General features: G+C 38.0%; 1 protein-coding gene across 4 annotated transcripts in view; it reads right to left on the bottom strand.

Annotated features, from left to right (window-relative positions):
• Positions 1 to 5300: 5300 nt before the first annotated feature.
• Positions 5301 to 23740, bottom strand: part of Adal (adenosine deaminase-like) — a 21456-nt gene continuing 3016 nt past the window's right edge. For 2 of the 4 annotated variants that reach the window (XM_005381373.2, XM_005381372.2), the window contains 10 exons: positions 20883 to 21000; positions 20318 to 20448; positions 19510 to 19570; positions 16753 to 16840; positions 14985 to 15066; positions 12747 to 12873; positions 11563 to 11643; positions 9022 to 9160; positions 6610 to 6710; positions 5301 to 5971 (listed from right to left, as the gene is read on the bottom strand). In XM_005381373.2, the coding sequence (XP_005381430.1) occupies positions 5777 to 5971; positions 6610 to 6710; positions 9022 to 9160; positions 11563 to 11643; positions 12747 to 12873; positions 14985 to 15066; positions 16753 to 16840; positions 19510 to 19570; positions 20318 to 20448; positions 20883 to 20990 (1113 nt within the window). In that variant the 5' untranslated portion in view covers positions 20991 to 21000 and the 3' untranslated portion in view covers positions 5301 to 5776. Of the gene's footprint in view, positions 5972 to 6609; positions 6711 to 9021; positions 9161 to 11562; positions 11644 to 12746; positions 12874 to 14984; positions 15067 to 16752; positions 16841 to 19509; positions 19571 to 20317; positions 20449 to 20779; positions 21001 to 23740 lie in introns of those variants that run through there. The other 2 variants (XM_005381374.2, XM_005381376.2) reach the window with 2 other exon arrangements.

Raw genomic sequence — 23740 nt, 5'->3', positions numbered from 1 at the left:
TCCTAGTAATATAAGAAACCACTTAACGTTTGTTAGCAGTTAAGGGAAAATCTTAAGAAACACCAGTCTGAAGAAATGCCTGAGGATCTGAGATAGTTTAGGAAGTGTGTTGTCAAGAAAACTAGTATCAGGGCCTGCCTGGTAAGGACAAGGTCCTGAGTTTGAATCCCAGTACCAGAAAAAAATACTAATGTCAAGAAAAATGAAATTATCTTTAGTACATCTGCATATAGTCTTGTGGAAAAAGTACTCGTTGGGTATCAGCAGATACAAATTCAGGTTTCAGATGTCTTATATGTAAGTCAACCTGCCTGTTTTCCTTTCTGCATAGCAGACTAATGTTTACACCTAATCTGCCTCTCAGGGATACTATGTTAATAAAAATCATGTCTATGAAGTGCTGGGTGTTTCTTTGGGTCTTTTTATATATATGCAAATTATTGTGATCAAGTTGTTCACAGAAGAAAAAGATAAATGTCCATCTGCTTTTTTTGGCTTCCTGCGCAGTGTTAATTAGAAATATGCCTGTGTGAATCTTTGTTCTAGCAAGAGGAACAAATTACAATGTAGTAGAAGAAAAATTAGAATGAAAATCCTTTCTTTTTGAATCCATAATCACAGTCCATTAGGACCCCTGTTATTTGAAAATATCCAGGTCCAGCCCTTCAATCCTCAGACGAAGAGAATATGCAAAAAGAATAGGACAACAGCAAACTCTTACCAGAGGAAGACCCAGTTCATCTCAAACTAGCTCAACAAGCCATTAAACGGCACCCCACCTGCCATTCATGAGGATGGAAAGAAGCAAGATATACTGTCATCAAACATTCTAGGAAAGAGAAACCAATGCCACAACTGAGGGAGCAAAAAACATAGGCACCCTTAATCTTTTAATATCCATAAAACCATTGTGGGAAGAAAGAGGGACATGTGTAGCAAATAGTCATATTTCTTTTCATTAGATGTTTCCTTGTGCTGCTACTCATTTTTCAGTTTCCCCATACTACCCTTTGTCCTTTTACTGCTTGTCCTCTAGAGCTAACATTATAGAGCCTAACATTTATATGTATTCCTTGTGTTTTTACCATTTCTCATCTGTTTTTTTTTTTCTCATCTGTTGTAATCTGAGTGTAGAGGCAGAGTCCTATCAACTTTGTAATAGCTGTTTTAGGGGCGTGTGTGTGTGTGTGTGTGTGTGTGTGTGTGTGTGTGTGAATATATATAGGTGACCACGTAGGGAAGGGAAGATAAAGTCAGAGTGTAAAGATGGATCGATTCTCACTTAAATCTAAAATGAAAACTTTAGTCCTATATACTCAAATAGCTATCTAATGACACACATCTCAAAAGTTTTAACATACGTTAGAGTATTCACTGAAGCAACAGTGCTTAAAAAGTATTATGTTTTGTAATGTATTTACAATAAATTTTAGAAACGTAAAATTTCTCTTTTACTATACCCACCATGTGGCTCTTTCAGAAACAACTTTGGAACAACTGGCAGTCAGGTTAAAGGCCTGAAACAAAAGGCCGGAACGTACTAGCACTCAAGAAGGGTCTGGCCAACATAGCTCCTCTGTGGTCAATAAAGATAGAATAAGATGTGAACACTGAAATATGTGTGTGCATTTGTTTGTGCTTGCCCTGATTTGGGGTGGGCAGTTATTCATTCAGTAAAAAATTAAAGTAAAAAATTACTTTCCAAATAGGAAAGTAATTTTAGTCTTGCATAGTGAGATCCTCAAATTACTTAAGTAGCATTCAGTTTACACGTTTTATTGACATTTACTCTAAACACAGTACAGCTAAAGGATATTCACTTCATTCTACAGTGAGGTCTATATTCCAGTAACTCATGCTATGGGCCACGAAGCACTTTGATGTTTCTTAGATCACACAAATCTCTGGTTGCCCAAAGTTGACATTTGAGAATTTTTAACATGTAAGGAAGTGACATTTAATAGATTAGGGTCAAGTTCCAGTTAACTCAGTGGTAGTGGTTTTAATGTGGAACTAGTATAGGCAGAATTAAGCTGCATTTTGTTCAGCCCCACGCAACTCTTGGCTTCTGGGTTCATTTGTTGTGTAGATAAGAGACAAGTTATATATGCTCTTAGCAATGGGGAAATTCCACTTTTTGGATTCTCATCCTGGAGAACATTCCTTGATTTTCCTTATTTCCAATAAAAAAAAAAACCTCCTAATTTCAAAAACAAAACAACAAAAGGGAAGTAGCCACTACAGTGGGGAGAGGGGCTTTGATGATTAGAAGGGGATGTGTGCAAAGGGGATGTATTCATCTAATAGAATGAATAGAAGGTGAGAATGTTTTTCAAAATGCCAGACCACTGAAAGAATCCAGGAAATAAAGTACCAGAAGGCCTATTCCAATTATCATATATGTAGTTTTTATTTGTAACTTTTTATCTTGATGAAATTTTAAATGTACAGAAAAAGTTCCAAGGGTACAAGAAAGTCCTGTATGCCTAGAGTCACCATTTTGTTCATTTGATTTTCATTGTGTATATATTTATATGTACATCTATATACACACAATATATACACATATATACCTATATGTCTATATACACATACCTATATATATATATCTTTTTTCTTTTTGAGACAGGATCTAGTTCAGGCTGGCCTTGAACTTACGTCGATCCTTCTGCCTCAGCCTCTTGAGTGCTGGGATTACAAGTGTGCATCACCATGCCTGGCTACCAATGTATATTTTTTTATACAATCACTTGAGAGGCAGTTGGAAACACAATGCCCTTTTCTCCTAAATACTTTATATTGTGTATTTCTTAAGGAACAAGAACATTCTTTTCAACAACCTCAGTGAGGAAAATTTAAAAAGTGAGGAAATTTAAAATTGATACAATACTATATATACTCAATTTTATTGTTTTGTGGTTTTTTTGGTCTTTTTGAGACAGGTTCTCACTATACAGTTCAGGGTGGCCCTGAGCTCACTTTGTAGCCCAGGCTGATCTCAAACTCGCAGTGATCCTCCTGCCTCAGCCTCCCGAGTGCTGGGATTACAGGTGTGCGCCATCACGCCCAGCTTGAACCCTGTGTTTTTTTTGACCAACACTTTTTTTTCAGTACTGGTGATAGAGCCCAGGGCTGCATGTACGTACTCTTACAACTGAGCTACTTTCTCACTTCAGGCTGGTCTCAAACTTGGAATCCTCTTGCCTCTCAGTAGCTAGGATTACAGTTGTGCACCACTGCAATCAGCTCCTTTACATTTTTAAAGAGTATTATGTTAGTATGTATATATGTCTTACACAGGTGTACACCACCATGCTCGGCTATGACTGCATTTTTGGCATAGATACAATAAAAGGGATGTTGTGTCTCCGTTCCTGCATCATTCAGAAGGCACATGTTTGTCCCAATATTGATGTTGACTTTATTCCTTGGCTATGGTATGTTTGCCTGGTTTCTTCATTGTAGTTATATTTTCCCCTTTTATAATTAATAATATATGGGGAGTACTTTTAGACAATAAAGTACTGTTCCTCATTAAGCTTTTATCCATTAGTTTAGCATCCATTAGATAATTAAACTCAGGACCTTTACACTAAATTATGTTCCCAGCTCTTATTTTTTAAGATGAGGACTCCCTAAGTTGCTAAGTTGTCCATGCTGGGCTCAAACTTGGGATCCTCCTGCCTCAGCCTCCAGAGTGACAGGACTACAGACAGCAGGCACCACCATGCCTGGCTATCTGTTAGATTTTCTAACTCCTTTTTCTTATAATATATGCTAGTCTGTTATAAGGAACAGCATTATCTTCTTTCCTATCTACTTTTATTAGTATGAACTCATGGATTCTAATTTTAATGAGTTAAAAATCCTATTGCTATCACTTTGATACTCAAACTGTCTGTCAGAGCCTCCTCAAATTAGCTCTTCTGTTCTTCTGTCCTTCGTGCACTTCTTTATTTTCTGATCCAACAAGGTACTATAGCTTCACCTTGTCCTTTCTCTGCCATTTTACCAGCCTTTTCTTCAGTTAATTTTTGTATACTGATCCCATATCCTGTGATCTTGCTAATTCACTTCTTAGTTCTAATATTTTTTGTTGATTCCTTAGAACTTTCTATTTAAATCATCATGTACCTGTGAACAGAGACACATTTTCTTCTTTTCTAATCTTTTCTTCTTTTACTGCTTTTCTAATCTTATTACACTAGCTAGGAGTACTAGTTCAATACTCGAGCAGTGGGTAGAGTAGATGTCATTTTTCTTATTACAGTTTTTTTTTGGAAAACATTTAATACTTTATCAATTTTATTTATTTATTTATTTTTGAGACAGGGTCTCACTATGTAGTTTAGGCTGGCCTTGAACTCACTATGTAGCCCAGGCTGGCCTCAAACTTGAGGCAATCCTCCTGCCCCAACTTCCCAAGTGCTGGAATTACAGGCATGTAGCACTATGCCTGGCGCTTCATTAAATTTTATGTCAGCTGTAATTTGTCACAAATTCTCTTTATCAATGAATCCACATAATTTAAATTCTGGAAACTCAAACAGGAAACTTTTTTTTTTGGTACTGGGAATCGAACTCAGGACCTTGCACTTGCCAGGCAGGTGCTTGTGCCACTGAGCTATATCTCCAACCCACAAAGAGAAGACTTTATACCTTCTTCACCTTCCCAACCTCACGTAGGCTAGCATGACTTTTATAATGTGAAAACAAAGCTAATAAATTAAAACTGCCCTCCTTACTAGCTTTGGTATATATGAAACAAAATAAGCGACCATAAATTTCTTTGTAACCACATTTTTCACTGAACAGGTTATCATATACACTTCCATGTCATTAAATTTTATTCTACTTTTCTTTTTGTGTATGGTACTGGGATTAAACTCAAGGCCTCACATATGCTAGGAAGTGCTCTACCACTGAGTTACATTCCAAGCCCTTTTTAAATTTTAAATTTCAAGACAGGGTCTCACTGCATTGCTAGGCTTGCCTTGAACTTGTGATCTCTCTCTGAGTCTCTTGAGAAGCTGGGATTCCAGGCATATGCCACCAGCTTCCATTTTTAACTCAGCTTCTATCACTTTAACTTTTTTTTTCCTCTTTAAAGCTGTTGTAATTCCACAGCAGTATTCACTTTGTCATCACCCAAGAGATCCTTCTAGTAATGGCAACATCATAGTTACTAGCGTTTTTTGGGTTGCATATAACCCCACTATGGACCACTGGCACAGGCTTACATAAACTCTCATACATACTACAGCTACTTTGGCTGAAGGGACAAAATAAGATCATTTCTCAAGAGTTAGAATTTATTAGGTATCAAGATATGCTTTCATTGCTTTGCTCCAGAGAACAGACACAACCACAAAAAGTATAGAGCTGTTGTCAAAACCTAGTAGGTTTAAAGGTCTTTGCAACAATCTGTTTTCCCCTTTTTTCTTTACCTTAAACTAGTAATTTGAAAACTTTTCCTGATAAGCAACTGCTGATTTCCCTGACATTTTATGATCACTAATGAGGAAAGATCACTAAGTTAAAAAACACCTAGTGGAATGGGGAAACCAGTTTCTTCCAGTGAGCAGCAGAGAAGTAAAGCAATGTAAGACCTCAGGGCCTGCTAGTCAGTTTAAGACACATTTACCAAGCACCTGCCATGTGTACAGTGTAGTATTTGGCTGCTGTGTTTCAAAGGAAGTGCTGGACAGTTTACTGAGAAGGATATGGCAGGAAAATCTTGCAACATATACTCAACAGTAGTTCACCTTACTATAGTTTAAAAGTGTAACACTCTGGGCTTTAGATGATTCCACTTCTTCCTCAGTTCAGATCTGGTGCTGTCAGAAGCAAAGATGTAGCTGATAGACTCATAAGACAGATCCCACACCTGAGACTGGGTCAATTTAAATGTTTCAGCTGCCAGCTGGTACTCTTGAGAAAGGGATGTTGCAAAAACACCCTTATCATCAGTCTGCAAATACAAATAAGAATGTTTCAAAATAAGGAAATGATTTTTTTTAAACTAACTTTTTTTGTTTAGAATATATTTTGTTTGGAATATATTTTCCAGGGGCTGGGGAGCACAAGGGCCTGGCAAGCACAAGGTCGTGAGTTCGATTCCCGGTACCAGAAAAAAACAAAAAAAACAGAAACAAAAACAAACAGAATATATTTCCCCACTTACCATGCTTCTCTTTAAGAGTCTTAATGGAGGCTATAAAATATGGGTCTATGCATATCTATAACTAGGGACTTTTTTAATACTTAAAAAAATACCAGAGCAGTGTTTCAACCTTAGATGCATATTAAAGTCACCCAGAAAGCTTTTAAAACACCCATGCTCAGGGCTCACCCTAGGTCAAATAAAGCAGAATCTCATGGGATGGAAGGTGAGCATCAAATTGCCCATATAATGTCCAGAACCCCTTCCCACAGAGCCACGCCAAAATTGCCCTGATCCTCTGCAGCCTCCAATGGTCCCATACTCTGTAATTCCTCTTCCTGGGCATTACCCTCAGGTACTCTAGGCAGTCAGCTAGTAGTGAAAGTGTGACCCCTTCCAATGCAGCAAATAAAAAGGAGCAAAATAGTTCACATAAAACACCTTACACAGATCACAGATGGATGAGCAATGCTGTACCAGAATCCAAAGTGATGCTGGTCGTAAGATGGAACTGTCTGACTTTTGATGTTTGAAGTCAAGCAGAGTTCTAGATGAAAGTGGAAAAAAATCTCGTAGTAAACTCAGGTAAGTGAACTCATTCAATGTTCATCAAGCAGACTCATGAGAAATCTTTCCAAACCAAGCTGATTTGCACTATTATTGCTTTTACAAACTTGATCATTTCCTTATATGTGATGTGAAAAGCTGTGGTTCAGTTAATGTAGTTGTCCAGGAAGAATGTGCCTCTCAACTGTGGCAGCATCTGTACCAGCAAGGAATTAATATGGTCTTCCCAGCCAGATGCTTCCCTGTCTTTTACCACAGTGGAGAGGGATGTTGCAAGCCAGTCATGATTAAGGCAGGGAATTATCATGAAAGGAAAGCAGAAGCAGGTATTTTTGTTTTTATTTTTTACCATACTGGGGATTGAGCTTCATCCCTAGCCCTATTTATTTATTTACTTAGGCATTTATTTATATAGTTATTTTGTTTTTTGAAACAAGGTTTCACTTTGTAGTGAAAGTTGTTCAGGCTGGCCTTGAACTCACTAAGTAGCCCAGGTTGGCCTCAAACTTGCAGTGATCCTCCTGCCTCAGCTTCCCAAGTGCTGGGACTATAGGCATGCACATGAAGCCCAGCTTATTTTTTATTTGAAACAGGATTTTACTAAATCACTGTCTTAGTTACTTTTTTCTTGTTGCTGAGACAAAATACCCAATACCCAAAGTTAAAAGAGGAAAGGTTTATTTAGCTCACAGTTTAAAGAGGTTTCAGTTCATTCTTAGCTGGCTCCAAGGCACATAGCAGAGGGGCCACAGTTCATGGCAGCAGAATACAACAATGGCAGTGGGCTCAAAACAAGCCTTTCTGTCCCTTATATTGTATCCAGTCTACTGGGATTAGGATGACGCCAATCCAGTGAGTGTCCTGATTCAGCAATCACCCACCCTTAAGCCCAGTACTGCACTTCGAATCAATCACAAACTCTACATTCAGCCACCTCCGAAAAAACTCTATGACCTCGTGAGGCCTTGGGGGAACATCTACACACAACCGTTAACAGTCACTAAGTTGTCCAGACTGGGTTTGAACTTGTGGTGCTGCCTCAGCCTCCCAGAGTCCTGGGATTACAGGTGTGTACCACCATGCCCAGCAGTAAAGGGTTTTTGAAGACCTACTGCAATTCCTCCTAGTCTTACCCTGGAGACCAAAACAAGGTAAGAAAATGGTAGTACTGCTTGAAACTCACAGCACTGCGAAGAGCAAAGAATGGGCATGGACTTTCCCACAGCTTCTAAGAAAACCCTCCGTTCCCTGTTGCTTCTAGGTAAGTCTAGTTTAAGAATGACTTTTACTACTAACAAACTCCTACCTGAAACACTATGCATGTCTCCACAGTAAAATGCTTCAATAACTTAACCAATACTCTCTGCTCACTTAGGCAAGGCAGCCTTAACACAGGCCACTCAGTCCAAGTGGTGCCCTTCACTCTGTTGGGAGCAGGGCTGGGCCACCACACCACATTAAGATCACTATGAAAGAGCTCTGTGTTCCCTCTCCTTTTGTAAATGTTTAAAAATCTTAGTAAAAAATTTTGCACTAATGAATTGCTAAAAACCTCTACAAGTAGTTAAAAACATATAGTCACACAAATATTTTCATAAATTAGTGAGTTTATAAATTTAGCAAATTGACCATTCAGTAAAATGGTTTGCAGCCAATCACTTCTTTCCCTCTTACGGAAAAACTTTCCCTTTCATTCATGGGAAGTGGTTATCTGATCACTCCTGTGTTAGCCTGTTTAATTTTCTTCCCAGAATTCAACACTGATATTTTCTTGTGTATTTATTTATTGTCTTTCCTCTGCTAGACTATGAGTTCCTGAGAAAGAAACCCTGTTTGTTCACTGCCTTATTCCCAGCAATTAGAGCAGTGATTTTAACAGTAGGTACTTCATAAACATGTAATGATCAATGGATATGTAAAAATGTATTTGGAATTTTCTGTAATTCTAAATTTTAAAATAAGTATTACATATTTTCACAACATATGTTAATTTCATTAAAGTCAACTTCAAAATTTTCGATAACCCTTATTTCTTCAGAAAAGAACTACTGAGTTCTAAGCACTGGAGATTGTAGCAAGAAAAGGCACACAGGCAGCCTGCTCTCAGGGAGCTCATATTCTAATGGGAGCTGAAATTTTACTTAAATGAGGCTCAGAAAGCACATACACCATGTCTTTGACTTTCTGAATGATACTTATAATTTTAACAGCACTTCTTCACTTCCAGCTTGCCACCTAGGGCTGGGTAGCAAGGCTTAGGGGCTGCTGTCTAGGAGACCTGAAACCCTTACCCAGAGGTATCCGATGCTGCCCCACAAAGTTCACCAGATCCAGGGATCCTCTCTCAGAGGAGTTGAGAAATGTTCCATGCCCAATCCTGTCAGGAAGGAGATCCAGGAGCATCTGGGTTTCTTCTTTTTGATTTGGAATCTTCAGAAAAGTGAGAAGTGGGACATCAATGAACTCTTATAGTGGTTCTTGAAGTACTGTTTTCTGTAGTGGTCCCCTATCCCTCTGAGTAGTTAATGCAGACATTTTTGTGCGTGTATTTTGTTCTGAGATAAGGTCTTACTACATAGCTCACATTAGCCTTGAACTCATGGCCTTCCTCCTGCCTCAGCCTCCCAAATGCTGGGATTACAGGGATGAGCTACCATGCCTGGCTTGACATTTTTAAACTACTCATACTGCTTTCCCAGCTTTTGTCTTTGCCTCTGCTTTGTTCTTTGCTTTTATTTTATTTTTTACGCTTTCTTTGTTGGTGCTGGGATTGAACTCAGGGCCTCCCACATACCAAGCATAAACTCTACCACTGAGCTATACCTTCAGCCCCTTCTGCCTTTTATCTTCTCATTCATTCCCCAACACTCTTCTAAATTCATGTTAGTAACAATAAAAACTTACCAAGTACTTATTTTGTTTCTTTTTCACATCTATTCCTTAAGGCCGCACAAGAATCTTATCAGGTGTTAAGATGACAAAATTAAAGCTCAAAGAAAGTTATTTTCAAAAATAAAAACAAAATCCTACAACTCTGTGTGTTCTGCATTGTATGCATGTGTTCATATATATTAGAAAAAGGTCTAGAAAAACAGACAAAACTGTCAACAGTATTAACTCGGGGGTAAACAGGAAGGGAACATCACATTTTAAAAAAAAATTCTGTATTATACTTCCTTACAGTTATGATTTAGATCAAGACCCCTTAAAGGTCTCATGCACTCATAGACGGGGCTTTTGGAAGGTGACTGGATTATGGGGACACTATACCAACTTGTTGCTAGGAAGTGACTAGGATTAGAGGCAGGTCATCTGGGACACAACTCAGAAGGGTACATCTACCTCCTCAGGCCTCCCTTCTCTCTCTGCTTGCAAGCCCACATGATGTTAGAAGCTCTTCCTCTGTTAGGCCCTTCTGCCAGGTTGTTTTCTGCCTTGGAGCCAGCCAACCATGGGCCATAACCATGAGCCAAAACAAACCTCTTCTAAATTGTGTGTGTCAAGTATTGTGTCTCAGTGACAAGACAGTGACCAAGACACCTACACTTGAGATTTCTTCAGGTACATAAAGTATTTTTTAAAAAATTGTCCAAGGTCATAGGACTAGTGAATAGTAGAGATGGGGTAAGATTTAACTCCATCTGACTCCAAAGCCCAGACACTTCCCACACCATACTCATGTTTTATCTTGACAAGGCTAGCTACAGACATACCACAGTTGCCATGAAAATGTCTAGCTGTGCTCTTTTTCTCTTACACAGCCCCAAAACAAATGCTTAGAACATCTTGAAATGCGATTATTTTATATCTGATGGATCAAACAAGCAAAGCAACAGAAACTAAGGTAAATGGGTTCCAATGCTGTTCACAGGCCAGAGATAACTTGTCACAGTAACACATGCTGTTCCACTGTACTGACTGGTGGCTTCTATGCGGCATCACCTAGGTCAGCTAGAACATGTCCTATGAGTCTGTTTTATTACACTGTGGAAACATGGACTGTAGATTTTAAGTTCTGTCACTAGATTAGAGATTACTGACCTGCTTACAGGCGTGAAACAAGTACTGGCAAGAGGTTCGAATTTCTTGCTTAATCTATGCCATGATGGTACTCAGCCCTTTCACATTACCCCATTTCATATTCACAATAACTTTATGAAAGTACAGTAACTCTTATTTTCTGCATATAAGGAATAGCTAAAAATACTGAGGTAGAAAAAATTAATCTATAAATAAAAGGAAAAAAGCAACAGAGGTCCTTGTTTGCCTCACAGGGATGTGCTTAAGAAAATGTGTGTTTCTAGCTGTTATCCAGATGCTCTCACTGTCCCCTTGGTGCCCTGGAGCTGGGAAACAATGAAGAACACTAGATTTCCTTTCTAAGCTCCCTACTCCCAACACTAGGCCATATTAGGTTTTATTTTATGATGATTAGCTATCTTATTGCCAGTGTATGTGACATATTTAGGTCTGTCCCACTATGAGGACAGGTGAGGTGAATTGGTGCTTTTCTTAAGAGTCAGCTTGTGAATGACAAGGCTGACGGTGAAAATTCATGCAGCTTCTATAGCAAGATGTCAGGAAGCTGTTTGTAATGACACAGCTGGAATTCAAGTCAACAGCCACTCCAAGGAACCACAAAAAGTTAAAAACAGTAACATGAGACACTAAAGTAAGTAATGTATTATCATTTTAATTTACATTTAAAAATAATTTTGTTCTTGCCCTTTAAAAATGTTTTCCCAAGCCAGGTTTATTTCTAGTTACTTGAAAACAACCCTCTTGTTTTCTGTCGTAGTCTGCCCTCTCCAGCCTAAGACAGCACTGCTTACCTCTGAAAGATGCAACGCCAACTTTAGGCCTGCTTTTTTAGCTTCTAAAAGTGGTTCCACAAAGTCTTTTGCTTGTCCTATCTTGAAAAGTTAAAATGAAAATGCATGAGAATTCCGGGCAAACTGAGGTACTAGGTATTCTGCTCCAACAAACAAAGGAGTAAAGTAACAGCAGAAACAAATAAAGAGACTGATTTATTTATTTTGTTTACGTAGCACCTACAAGGTGCTAGCTACTTTGGAGAATAAAATGCTGGCAAAGGCAGAGTCCCTGCCCTTAAGAATCTTTAAAGTCCATTATCAGTGGACCTTAGGTCCATCACCTAAGCTCAATACAGTTGTCACCAAATTTTATTTCTGGAAAGACACGTAGATATTTAGTGCTCAAGACACCTCATTCGATTCAGGAACCTTACATAAGCACTAAAAACTATTAAATAGGTAGATGAAACAGGAGCAGAACAGTTTAGGTTTGGATGATGCCATCAACACCAGCTTCATGGGCTTCTCTCACCCAGTGGTTTTCAACCAGGAACAATTCTGTGATCCAGGGGACATTTGTCAAGGTCTGAAGACATTTTTGGGTATCTTACTGGGAGAGTGCTACTGGCACCTAGTGGGCAGAGACTACAGATGCTGCTAAATATCCTGTAATGCACAGGGCTGCCCACAATATAAAAAATTGTCTGACCAGGAATATCAAGACTTCCTTTTCTTTTTTTTTTTTTTTGGTTTTTCTCCAGTACCGGGAACCGAACTCATGACCTTGCGCTTGCCAGGCAGGCGCTTTTGCCACTGAGCTAAATTCCCAGCCCCAAGACTTCCTTTTCAAACTTTCATTCAACAAGCTCCAGCCAACTTTTCTGAATTGGGGCTCCTATGAAATAATTCCTCTATTGTATATAATGAATTAACTTCTCTTTTGTACATTCACACTGGGATTACTTGTATACTATCTTTAACAGAATGGAGAAAATGGCCACATACAGTCAGGAAAATTTTTTTTAAGGTGCTTTATTCTTTCATAGAATCTTGGTTAAGAACAGCTGCTCTAAACATTCAGTTCATCCAAGGCAGAAAAGCATCTACTGGACCTTCTAGAGAATCAGGATGTTCTAAGTTAAGCCTCACCTCACTGATTTGACCTTTAAGAAATAAAATATTATTTAGGAAAAATAACTTACAGTAGGGTCTCCACTGAGGTCAAGGCCAAGAACTGTATCCTCGGCAGAAAGGAAGAACTCTTTAGCAAGTTTAACAGTCTCCTTGGCTACCGAAGAGCCACCTCTTCTGTCAATTGCTATCAAATACCTTTAATACAAGAAAATCAAAGTTGAAAACTATTATGTAGATGAAAAAGACAATTCTGAGTGTTGCTAGAGAGACATCAGAGCCTGCATGTAATATAGGTTACCAGGTAAAGTACAGCCTGAGTAGATAGCACATTTTATTTGCCAGACAGAATGAGACATGAATTCCTAAATACTAGTGACAAGTATCTAGCCACCGTTCAAATTTCCAGTTGTCTCATATTTGTTTTAGCGTGTCTTTTCCCAGTTTGAATCAGGATTCTAATAAGGCCCCATCTTGTGTTAGTCAACATACCTCTTAGGTCTCTTCTAACCTACAGTCACTCATTCTTTCCTGCCCTATCCTCTTTTCTTAGAATTTATTTGTAGCAAAAAAATAAGTTTGTCTGTCCTATAAACTTTCTCACAGTTTAGACTTGGTTGATTGTATCCCTGTACTAACATATTTCTTGTGCCTCTTATTATTCCAATAAATTGATCCAACTTAGACCTAGTCTGGAGGCTTAATCAGATCAGATTTAATTTTTTGACAAGAATAGGTAGTAGTACATTCTCATATGGCTCAGATTATTTCATTAGGGGTTACAAAATTGGTAATATTTTAATTCTAAAATAAATATCTCATACAAATTCATTCTCATATATTAACTACAATTTTATAGAACTCAGATACCACCCCTTCCCCCAAAAAACCCCTACTATTTTTGTGTGATTTTTCTCTAGCATTTATTAGTTTGGTTATTTATTCACAAAATAAATTCCTCCAGCATTTATTTACTTATTTACAAAATCTGGATCAACTATAGAGAAAAATCTTTCTTTTTTCATTCCATTTCCCATGCATTAAGTAGCATTACAAAATGGTATAAATCATATGAACATACCATAATGTAATTGTCCTCTGACTGATGGACATTTTAGGATTTTTAAATTTTTTGTTATAAACAATACTACAGTAGGAGTCTTATGTTGAAATCAATTCATTTTCTTGGGGTCCATTTGTAGACGAGAATTACTGATTTGGAAGAAAAAACTTGAAAACTTTGAAACATTCCTCTTTAGAAAGGTTTTATTAATTATACATGGCATGTTACAAATCAGCAGTGTATAATTTCACAAACTTGCACAAATTTTTATTTGTTTATTTGTTTTGTTTTGTTTGTACTGGGAATCAAATTCAGGACCTTGCACTTGCCAGGCAGGCACTTGTGCCACTGAGCTATATCCCTGGCCCTACAGATTTTTAAACTACTGAAACACTATAATATCTCCTTTTTAAGTCATCTGATTAATGAGGCTAAATATTTATTGACCATTTGTATATCTTCTTTTTTGCATTGTATTCTTGATTCTGACTTGGTTTTTATTGGGATATTAATCTAGTTAGGCCTAATTTTTAGATGTTCTTACAGCATAAAACTATACAGCTAGCTTCCTTGCTTGCTTTACTCAAAGTCTTACTAAGTCCTACTATGTGCCAGCTAAGTTCTATGTATTGGAAATAAAGTGGTGAATGAAAGATGAGGTTTCTGGCCTCTCTGAACCTAGTCTAGTAGGTGAGCATGTATAAAAATATAACACAAGACAATCCTTTATTCTGTTATAAATGAACACTACAAAAGAAGCGACATGGGTGGCCAGACACAATGTCCCAGCTACTCAAGAGGCTACGGTAGGAGGATTACTACCAAGTTTGATGCCAGTCTGGGCAACTTAGCAAGACTCTGTCTCAAAATAAAAGATGAAAAGGGATGTAGCTCAGCAGGAGAGCACTGCATAGCATGTGTGAGACCCTTACTTCTATCCTTAGTACCCATAAAAAAAGAGAGACAGAGATGGTGGGGGAGAGGAGAGACAGACATAGACACAAAGAAAGCAAGCAATGAGAAGCTATACTCCACTCAAAAAAACCAAAAACTTCAGGACTTTACTACCAGATGAATAAATTTACAATTCTCATCTTAAACAATAGAGTTCTTCACTTTTTGTATTGTAAGCAGAAATCAGTTACTGGTGATTTTTTAAACCCCATTCCATATACCTATAATCAAAACAATAAAAGTCCATGTTCTCATTTTTAAAATGCTAACTGTTAAGGTACAATCTTCTTACCTAACATCAATGTCCAGATTTTCTTGTTTGGACTGTTTTATACCCTCAAGTATGGATTCCACATAAGTCTTTTCAGTCATTCCTGGAAAAAACATAGAAACATGTCATGAGACCATCAACTATTTTATCCTCCAATTTTAGTATATAAGAAACCCTATATAAACATTTACTTTTTTACTTTATGTGACAAAGCATGATTTTAAGATGAGTAAAAACATGACCCTGAAGGGTACATTTTAGTAAATGAAATTGTACTTTTAATACAATAGAAAAAAGGAAATTTAAAAAACCCCACAGAATACAAACCCATTTTAAAATTACTCTTAATTCGACAGATGAAATTATTTTCACAAACTGCTCTAAAAATTTTATATGCTCATTTTAACAAAACCAGAACAACCATAAATCCTTTGCTAAGTCTTGCCCTTTAAGAGAAAAAGATAGATTTTTCTCTAGTACCAGGATGTTTGTTTGTTTGTTTACTGCTGGGAAAAAACAGTCTTACTGTGGGTTCCTTTCCCCTCAGCCCTGCTTAGGCTATTTCTCATCCAGAGGATCTGAGCTATTCTTCCGAGTTCAAGAGTTCAAGTCCTTTTCTGGAAGGCTCTGCAAGAACGCTCTCCAGAACAGCCTCCTGGAGCATACCCTCTTATATGACTACAATATGCTGATGCAGGATAGAAAACCTCTAGTAAAACACTGAAAATTATAAAGAAAAACAAAAATAACCTGTAATCTCTCACAGATAACCACAACTGTTTTTGTAAGTATACATATATGCACTTTAAATAGATGAGGTGGATACTAGATCTATATGGACCCTGTTCAGTAATTCAACACTGGTGCAGTATTTCTACATGCCATGAAAGTGTCTTTGCAAGTATTTTTAATAGTTGCAGAATATCCCATTAGCCTTTACTTAACTATTCCCCTATTGTGGCATACCCTTGTGAATCTCTATTTGAAAAGAAATGTAGCTTTACTAATTGGCAGGTTTCTTGTCTTTTGCTATCCTCACCAGCATAACTTGGAACTGATTTTGTAGTTCAAAAATGCAAGATAAGAATCTTGTCATTGTCTCATTTCAACAGTTACTGTAATAGTTTCAAGACATTAGCCTTCCCCTCAGTGATTACTGGGTTACACACAGTAGGGTTCAAGATGACTTAGGTTTCTTCAGGTCAACAGGGACCTGGTGATCCTTCATAGTATCTCCTCATGCTGCTCTTATGGAAGCATAAGCCTATGAAATTCTTCCAGACAACATACAGATCTGCTCATGTCCATCCAGACACTGTACAGCTTGCTCCTGTCCTAATAAACCACCAGTCCCCAAGGACTGAATGGCTGAATAAATTACACTTCAGTTGCCACAAAATATCATTCTGCACCCACCAATGGCAATGTCACACAAGTGCCCTTGATGTAGGTTGGCCTCTGCTTGAAACAATGCAACTATATGGAGCAAGTGTCCTTTTCTCAAAGTGACAAAACTAAACAAGGAAGAACAAAAGAAAAATTTGCAGGCCCTTATTCCCCCTTAGATAGATAGCTTTTTCTACATTTTACTTCAGAACTCACTTGTTAATAATGCACATCACTGATATATATCATAGGTTTTTTTCTGTTGACCAACAGTCTCCGTGAAAGTAGAGAACCACACAAGTATATGAAGTTAGTGCTTCATACTCCCAACTGACAAACACATAAGAGATCCAAGTACACAAAGAAAGGAACAGCAATTCACTGAGATGTAATTAGATTCTACCAGTAGTGTTCTCTTTTCTGGGTGTGCTCCTCAGTTCCAGGTACTTGACACCATCAGCAGCAAATTCTTTAATGACATCTTTTGTGACCTGAAAACAGAGGCAATTGTACGTAACATTGATAGTATCTGGGCAAGGGTCCCAGTGAAAACAGCAAGTGTTATAGCTTCATTAAATTTGATTTTCAAGGGATGCTGCAAGTCTCCCATGGGAGTACAGAGTGCTCACTTTGTCACACCCCTGATGGAGCCTATTACAGAGCTGCAACATTTCCGAACAACTCTCATCATCTGCCTCGTTTCCACATTTAATTGAAATCTGCATATCAACCATACCTTCCTGACCCCACCCTTTTGTTTAATCTTATTTTTTAAAGGTTGGCTATATTTCTTTTTATTTAAAAAAAAAATTTTTTTTTTGTCTTTTTGAGACAGAGTCTTGCTTTGCAGTCAGGCTGGCCTTAAGCTCACTTTGTAGCCCAGGCTAGTCTCAAACTCACAATGATCCTCCTGCTTCAGCCTCTCAAGTCCTGAGATTACAGACATGTGTTACCATGCCTGGCAATAGCAAATATTATTCCAGCCACAATCCAATTCTGTCTTTTTGCTATTATATCTAGGTCACCTTGACTACAGTTTCAAGTCATCTCAAACAGACTCAGAGGACACTAACAAGCAAGTAATCTTTTATACCTTATTCTCACAGATGTTTCATGTATCATATGGGGCACCTGTCATTCTCCAAACCAGTAGCACTAAGTCATACATACATAATCCTTACTGCTCACCTCATTTAAGACCTTTTCACCAACTTCTGTTTTGAAATCGATGAAGTGGTAAGGCTAGCGTTATTACAACCATGGTGTTGTAAAATTTCATCATTTTTCCCTGTAACACTCATCAACAAAGTGAGACCAAAGGCCCTGTTGTGTTTAATAGTTTCTATTGAGGGACTGATCCGAGACTACCCTTTCGGGTTTCTGAAAGTCACTGTGCACATCTCTAACATAATATTTGTTTTTTGGTTTTTTTTTTCCAGTACCAGGAATCGATCTCATGACCTTGCACTTGCCAGGCAGGCACTGTGCTGCTGAGCTAAATCCCCAGCCCATCTAACATAGCAGTTTACCAATTATGTTAAAGTTATCTGCTGACTGGTATGTGTGACAGTTAATTGTGTCAACTTGAGTAAGAAACAGCCAACTAAATTGGATCAGCATGGTTCTAGGTGTGGAAGACCCACCTTAGGGAGGGTTGTCACTAGAATGTTACAAAAGGGAAATGAAGAAGGCAGGCTCGCTTCTGTTTCCTCAGAGGAGCTCCAGTCCTCATCTTCACCTTGGAGGGCATCTGGCTTCCAGCATAGACCCTTCAGCCTCCTCTTACAGACTCACATGGGACACTACACTGAGCTCCAGGCCTTCGACTGGATCCTTTGGATCTCCAGTGCGCAGACAGACCTTTTGAGCTCTTCCACACCTTACTCTATGTGTAGCCACTGTAAGCCCATCTTATAAATTCTTATATGTTAGTATATCTTGCATTAAATCCATTTCTCTAGGAAGCATTGATCGATACAGTATGTCTCTATAACCTGACTATAAACTCCCCAGGAACAGGAACTATGTCTATCTCTCTTTATATCTAGAAGTTTTTGGCACAGTGTCTGGAACACTCTGACCACTCAGTCAGCCTTTGCTGAACTAAATAACTAGGGTGCTCTCCTCTAAAGATAATTAATATACTACTACTTATCACGAAGATCAGTCTTGGCCAAGGAGGAAAATTTTTATTGACCAGTCCAAAGTTAGTTCTCCAGAAACACAGGTTATACTTTTTTTTTTCCTAACAGTTAAGTATGGACAAAGTTTACTTCCTTCCACTTACAAAGACAGCATTGTAAAATGCCATCTTGAGGCTGAGTAAAGCACTTGCCTAGCACATGCAAGCTCTTGGGTTTGGTCCACAGCACTGGAAAAATGAGTAAGTAAAATAAAATAAAATAAAATAAAATAAAATAAAATACCACCCTGGTCAGATCAATGATACAGAAGTCAGTATTCAATGTCAGATTCTAGAATCATGGAGCTTCAGATAACATAGTGATGTCCTCCAGTCCCCAGAGGGAAAGCACAATTTTCCTAGGGATTAGCTACTCAATTTATAAGTACTTCATGAATTTCATTCTCTCCAATGCCCACTCAAAAGTTTCCTAAGGGACACAGATAAAGTCTTATCAAGGACGTGCCCATTTGATATCAAATATTTCATATGCTATGTCAGATACAGAAAACAGGACCAAACTTTTTCCTCCATATCATCCTCTTCCCATCTTGGTTCCTCTGCCTATCTTGGTTCCTTCTTCATATCTTTTACAATGAATATATATATAATTTTTTTTGTATTTTACCTCTTAGGCAATTGTTTCACAATGGTTTTGAAAAGAGGTGCCACAACAAAGAAGAAAACATTTTTCATCAGACTCCTGATGGAAGCAAAAGGTCACACATAACAGGAGAAGGGCAGCAGGGCATGGCAGCATATGCCTATAATCCTAGCATTGAGGAGGCCAGGGCAGGAGGATCACCATTCAAGTCCAACTTAGGCTACACAGTGAGTTCAAGGCCAACCTGAATACTACATAGAGACCTGTCTCAAAAATCCAAAACCAAAACCAAATCAAACCAAACAAAAAAACCCAGAAGGGCATAAATGACTTCATAATCTTTAAACCACTCTTAAATTTCTTTCATGTCTCACCATTAGAATATCTTCAGGGCAAGTAGTCAGCTGATGAATAATTTGAAACATCTGGAAACATCTGTAACATGAATAAAAAGTTTCAATATAATCCATTCATCAAAAACTTGTCACTTGGGCTGGGGATTTAGCTCAGCGGCAAAAGCGCCTGCCTGGCAAGTGCAAGGTCGTGAGTTCAGTTCCCGGTACCGGAGAAAAACCAAAAAAAAAAAAAAAAAACTTGTCACTTGAGAAACTCCCTAAACTGAATTAACTATTAAATTTCAGGCTAACAGGAGGTATATATTAAGATTTACAAAACCTTATCAGATGTTTTTTAAACCTTTTTTTCTGTTGTTTAGAATGGTAATCAAATGACTGAAAATTAAATGTTATTTATATTTTTAAGTGAGAAATAACAGTTCCCATTTTTCTGACCTCACCCTTGCAGTTTCCTCTGCCTGGGGAAAGTTAATATGCCTGTAGTTTCAAGTCTAGAAGAAACCAGTAACTTTGCCAACAGTATAATCATTAAAAATATGGTCAGTGGGCTGGGGATTTAGCTCAGCAGCAAAAGCGCCTGCCTGGCAAGCGCAAGGCCGTGAGTTCGGTTCCCGGTACCGGAGAAAAACCAAAAAAAAAAAAAAAATATGGTCAGTGTTCTGACAGTTAGAAAAAATCCTCTATGTTAAGTTATATTCTCACTGCAAGATATGGATTCTATTCCTTTTACCTACTAAAACCTGAATTTTTATATATTACTTACTATAATCTCAAAATACTAACAGACAAAAAAAAAAAAGTATTTCCTTAACTTCCTCAAACTCACTCTTCTAAAGTTCTTTTTTTTCCTTTGTCAATCATAGTCATTTGATTGTTGATGTTAAGATCTGGCTTCTTGGCTATTAATTTCTTCATGGTATTCGAACTGATGGATCCATTCAAGTGGGCATGAAGTTCCTAAAACAAGAGACTACAGTCAATAAAACTTACCCAATATCTGGCAGACTCACAGCATCATACCATGTACTTGATGTTTTTAGTTTGCACTAGGCAAACTGCCTATACATTTGAGCTATATAATTTGTGAAGTTTGTAAATCCTACTCATAAAATGTACTTTTCTTTTGTGAAAGAAACAACATAAGGCTGGGGATGTAGCTCAGTGGTAAAGCACTTATCTAACAGGCTCAAGGGCCGATCTCCAGTACTGCAAAAACAAGTAAACAAAAAAAACCATAAAGGCCATTATAATTAGCAACTCTTCAAGAATTTGGTAGTTGATGTCTCACCACTTTGGGCAATTTCGAGTAAAAGTCTGTCATCCATGGCTTCTGCTCTTCCACCTCCATCATGACTTTACCAGAGGAAAAAATGGTCCTTTTCCACTTTTACCTGTGGTTTGAATACCACAATGTATTTCAGTAAATTCTGTGTTCCTGGATTTTCTTCAGATTCCTTCCACACATTTTCATAAAACTGGTTGTATATACAGCTCTGCATTCATTCTCACCTATTTTAACAAATGTGAATATGTTCAGATGCTGACATACAAGCAGGAAAACAAAATGAAACAAAACCCCAGAATTTTGCTAATTTATTCTTTAATTTTAGGGGGGATGGTACTGGGGATTGAACATGGGGCATCTGCACCAAGCTACATCCCCGACCCTTTTTCTTTTGAGACATGGTCGTGCTCAAACTTATGACTCTTGCCTCAACCTCTAGAGCTCTGGAATTACAGGTTTGCACCTGCATGCCCAGCTTCCAAAGCTAACTTAAATGTGTCTGAGGTAGGGAAATGATTAGTAAGCAATATGAATAAAAAATAAGGAAAGGCCTCAAGCTCCTATGAGATGTATTAAGACCTGAAATTTGGTAGTGTATCCCTTGCCTATTAGCACTTTTTATAAACAAGTTTAAATACTAGACATTTTGTTAAGTCCTACTTTGGGTAAAAATATATTAAACTTACATTTTGACTAATTAGAATATATAAAGGAAGAGCAGAAACACCGAGTCATATGGACCTAGGTTTGCCCTTTTAACAGTTCTGCATTCCTGAGGCTTTGTGGCCTGAATCAGTTACCCTCATGGCTTCAGTCTCCTTGTTTGTAATAATGGGATAGAAATGCAGAGTAGCTATGAGATTAATAAAGTAATTGAAATTCTTCCATGTTCTCATATAATCCAGTGACAAACTTTAACTCCTCTAAGATTTTGAGAACACAGACTTTTGCTTATTCTATCACCTTGCTATCTAGCACAGTGCTGATACACTGCAGGTGATAAATCATTGCTTACTTCTCTTTACCTCTGAAATATTCCAAACAAAATTTAGTGATTTTTGAAGTAGCCACCGTGACCCTCTGGGTTTACACATATTAAAGCTGATGATGTTAAGAAGAATAGCAGTTTCTATGTATTCAAAAGCCACCAGATTTGTGGCAAACACATTTAATAATATTATCTTTAATTTTCATAATAACTTTAAAATATGATTACCACAACAAAATTAATAAATCATACTGAGCAGGGCTAAATAAGTTACCCAGATATAAAAATGTGCAATAAAGAAAACAGTTTAGCCAGGGATGATGGTGCACACCTGCAATCCTAGCTACTGGGGAGGCTGATGCAGGAGGATCACAAGTTCAAGCCCAGCCTAAGCAACTTAACAAGACCCTGTCTCAAAATTAAAAATAAAACAAAAATACAGGGCCAGGGATGAAGCTCAGTACTCCGTAGGTTCAATCTCCAGTAGTGCAGAAGTAAATAGCTTGTGCAGGACCAAACAGGAGATAGAACGCCACAGAAAAACCAAATCAGTATGAGATGAAAGTGACATTTCAATGTACTGCTAAAGTTAGTACTCCATAAAGAGTAACAAATGGAAAAGATGCACTATTTAATCAGTGATGTTTAATATCTCTACTGAAAAAGCATAAAAAACTTCACTAAAGTGGGAAAACAGACCTACCTTTACCATCATTTTTCTTCCCCACAGTTTTAGGGACTGAGCCTCAGTCCTTTACCAATGAGCTACATCCTCAGTCTTTTGTTTAAAATTTTGTGAGGCGGGTAGTTGCAGATATAGTTCAGTGGCACAGTGCCTGCTTGGCAAGTGCAAGGTCATGAGCTCGATTCCCAGTACCAAAATAAAATAAAATTTTGTGACAGGGTATCCCAGAGTTTCCCAGGCTGGCCTCAAATATGCAATACTCCTGCCTCAACTTCTCAAGTAGTAGGGATTACAGGCGCGTGTCATCATGCTTGGTAATCTATCACAAATTGATTTACAGGTTGAGCATCTCATAGCCTAAATGCTTGCAACCAGTAATGTTTCATATTTTGGAATATCTATATACAAATGAGATGTCTTGGGAATTGGAACCAAACCTAAGTATGAAATTCATCTGTTTCATATACACATTTTACATATGGCCTGAAAGAAAGGTATTTATTTATTTATCTTTTGAGACAAGGTCTTTGTATGTAGTCCAGGCTGGTCTTGAACTCACTGTGTAGGTCATGCTGGCTAGAACTCAAGATCCTTCTGCCTCAGCCTCCAAGTGTGGGGATTATAAGCATATGCCACCATGTCCAGCTTAGAAGCAATTGTATACAATATGTTAACAATTTTGTGCATGAAAAAAAGTTTCATAGTATGGAATTTTCCACTCACAGCATTATGTCGTGCTCAAAAAGTTTCAGATATTGGGCATTTCAAATTTCAGCCAGGTGTGGTGGTGCATGCTATAATCCTAGCACTCTGGGAAGTTGAGGCAGGCAAGTCACAAGTTCAAAGCTCACTCTGGGCAATTTAACAGCTTAGCAAGACCCTGACTCAAAGAGAAAAAAAGGGGGAGGGCTAGAGAAGTAACTCAGTGCAAAGGTCCTAGGTTAAGTCCCCAATTTCAAACATATGTACGCGCGCGCACACACACACACACACACACACACACACACAGATTTTCAGATTAAGAATGCTTAACCTATATAAAATAAATGTTAGACCGGGCATCATGGCACGTGCCTATAATCCCAGCACTTGGGAGGCTGAGGCAGGAGGATCATTGCAAGTTCAAGGCCAGCCTGGGCTACAAAGTGAGCTCAAAGCCAGCCTGAACTGCATAGTGAGACCCTGTCTCAAAAAAGACACAAAAACTAAATAAATAAATAAATAAAGTTTTAAGAAAAGGAAATATGGAGTGATGAACAAAGACAAGTCAAGCAAAATAAATATCAGACAA

The sequence above is a fragment of the Chinchilla lanigera genome, unplaced genomic scaffold, assembly GCF_000276665.1.
Source record: "Chinchilla lanigera isolate Chin_1 unplaced genomic scaffold, ChiLan1.0 scaffold00015, whole genome shotgun sequence".
Lineage (NCBI taxonomy): Eukaryota > Metazoa > Chordata > Mammalia > Rodentia > Chinchillidae > Chinchilla > Chinchilla lanigera.
The sequence above is the reverse complement of the archived record's forward strand: the minus strand, read 5'-3'. Positions and strand labels throughout refer to the sequence as shown.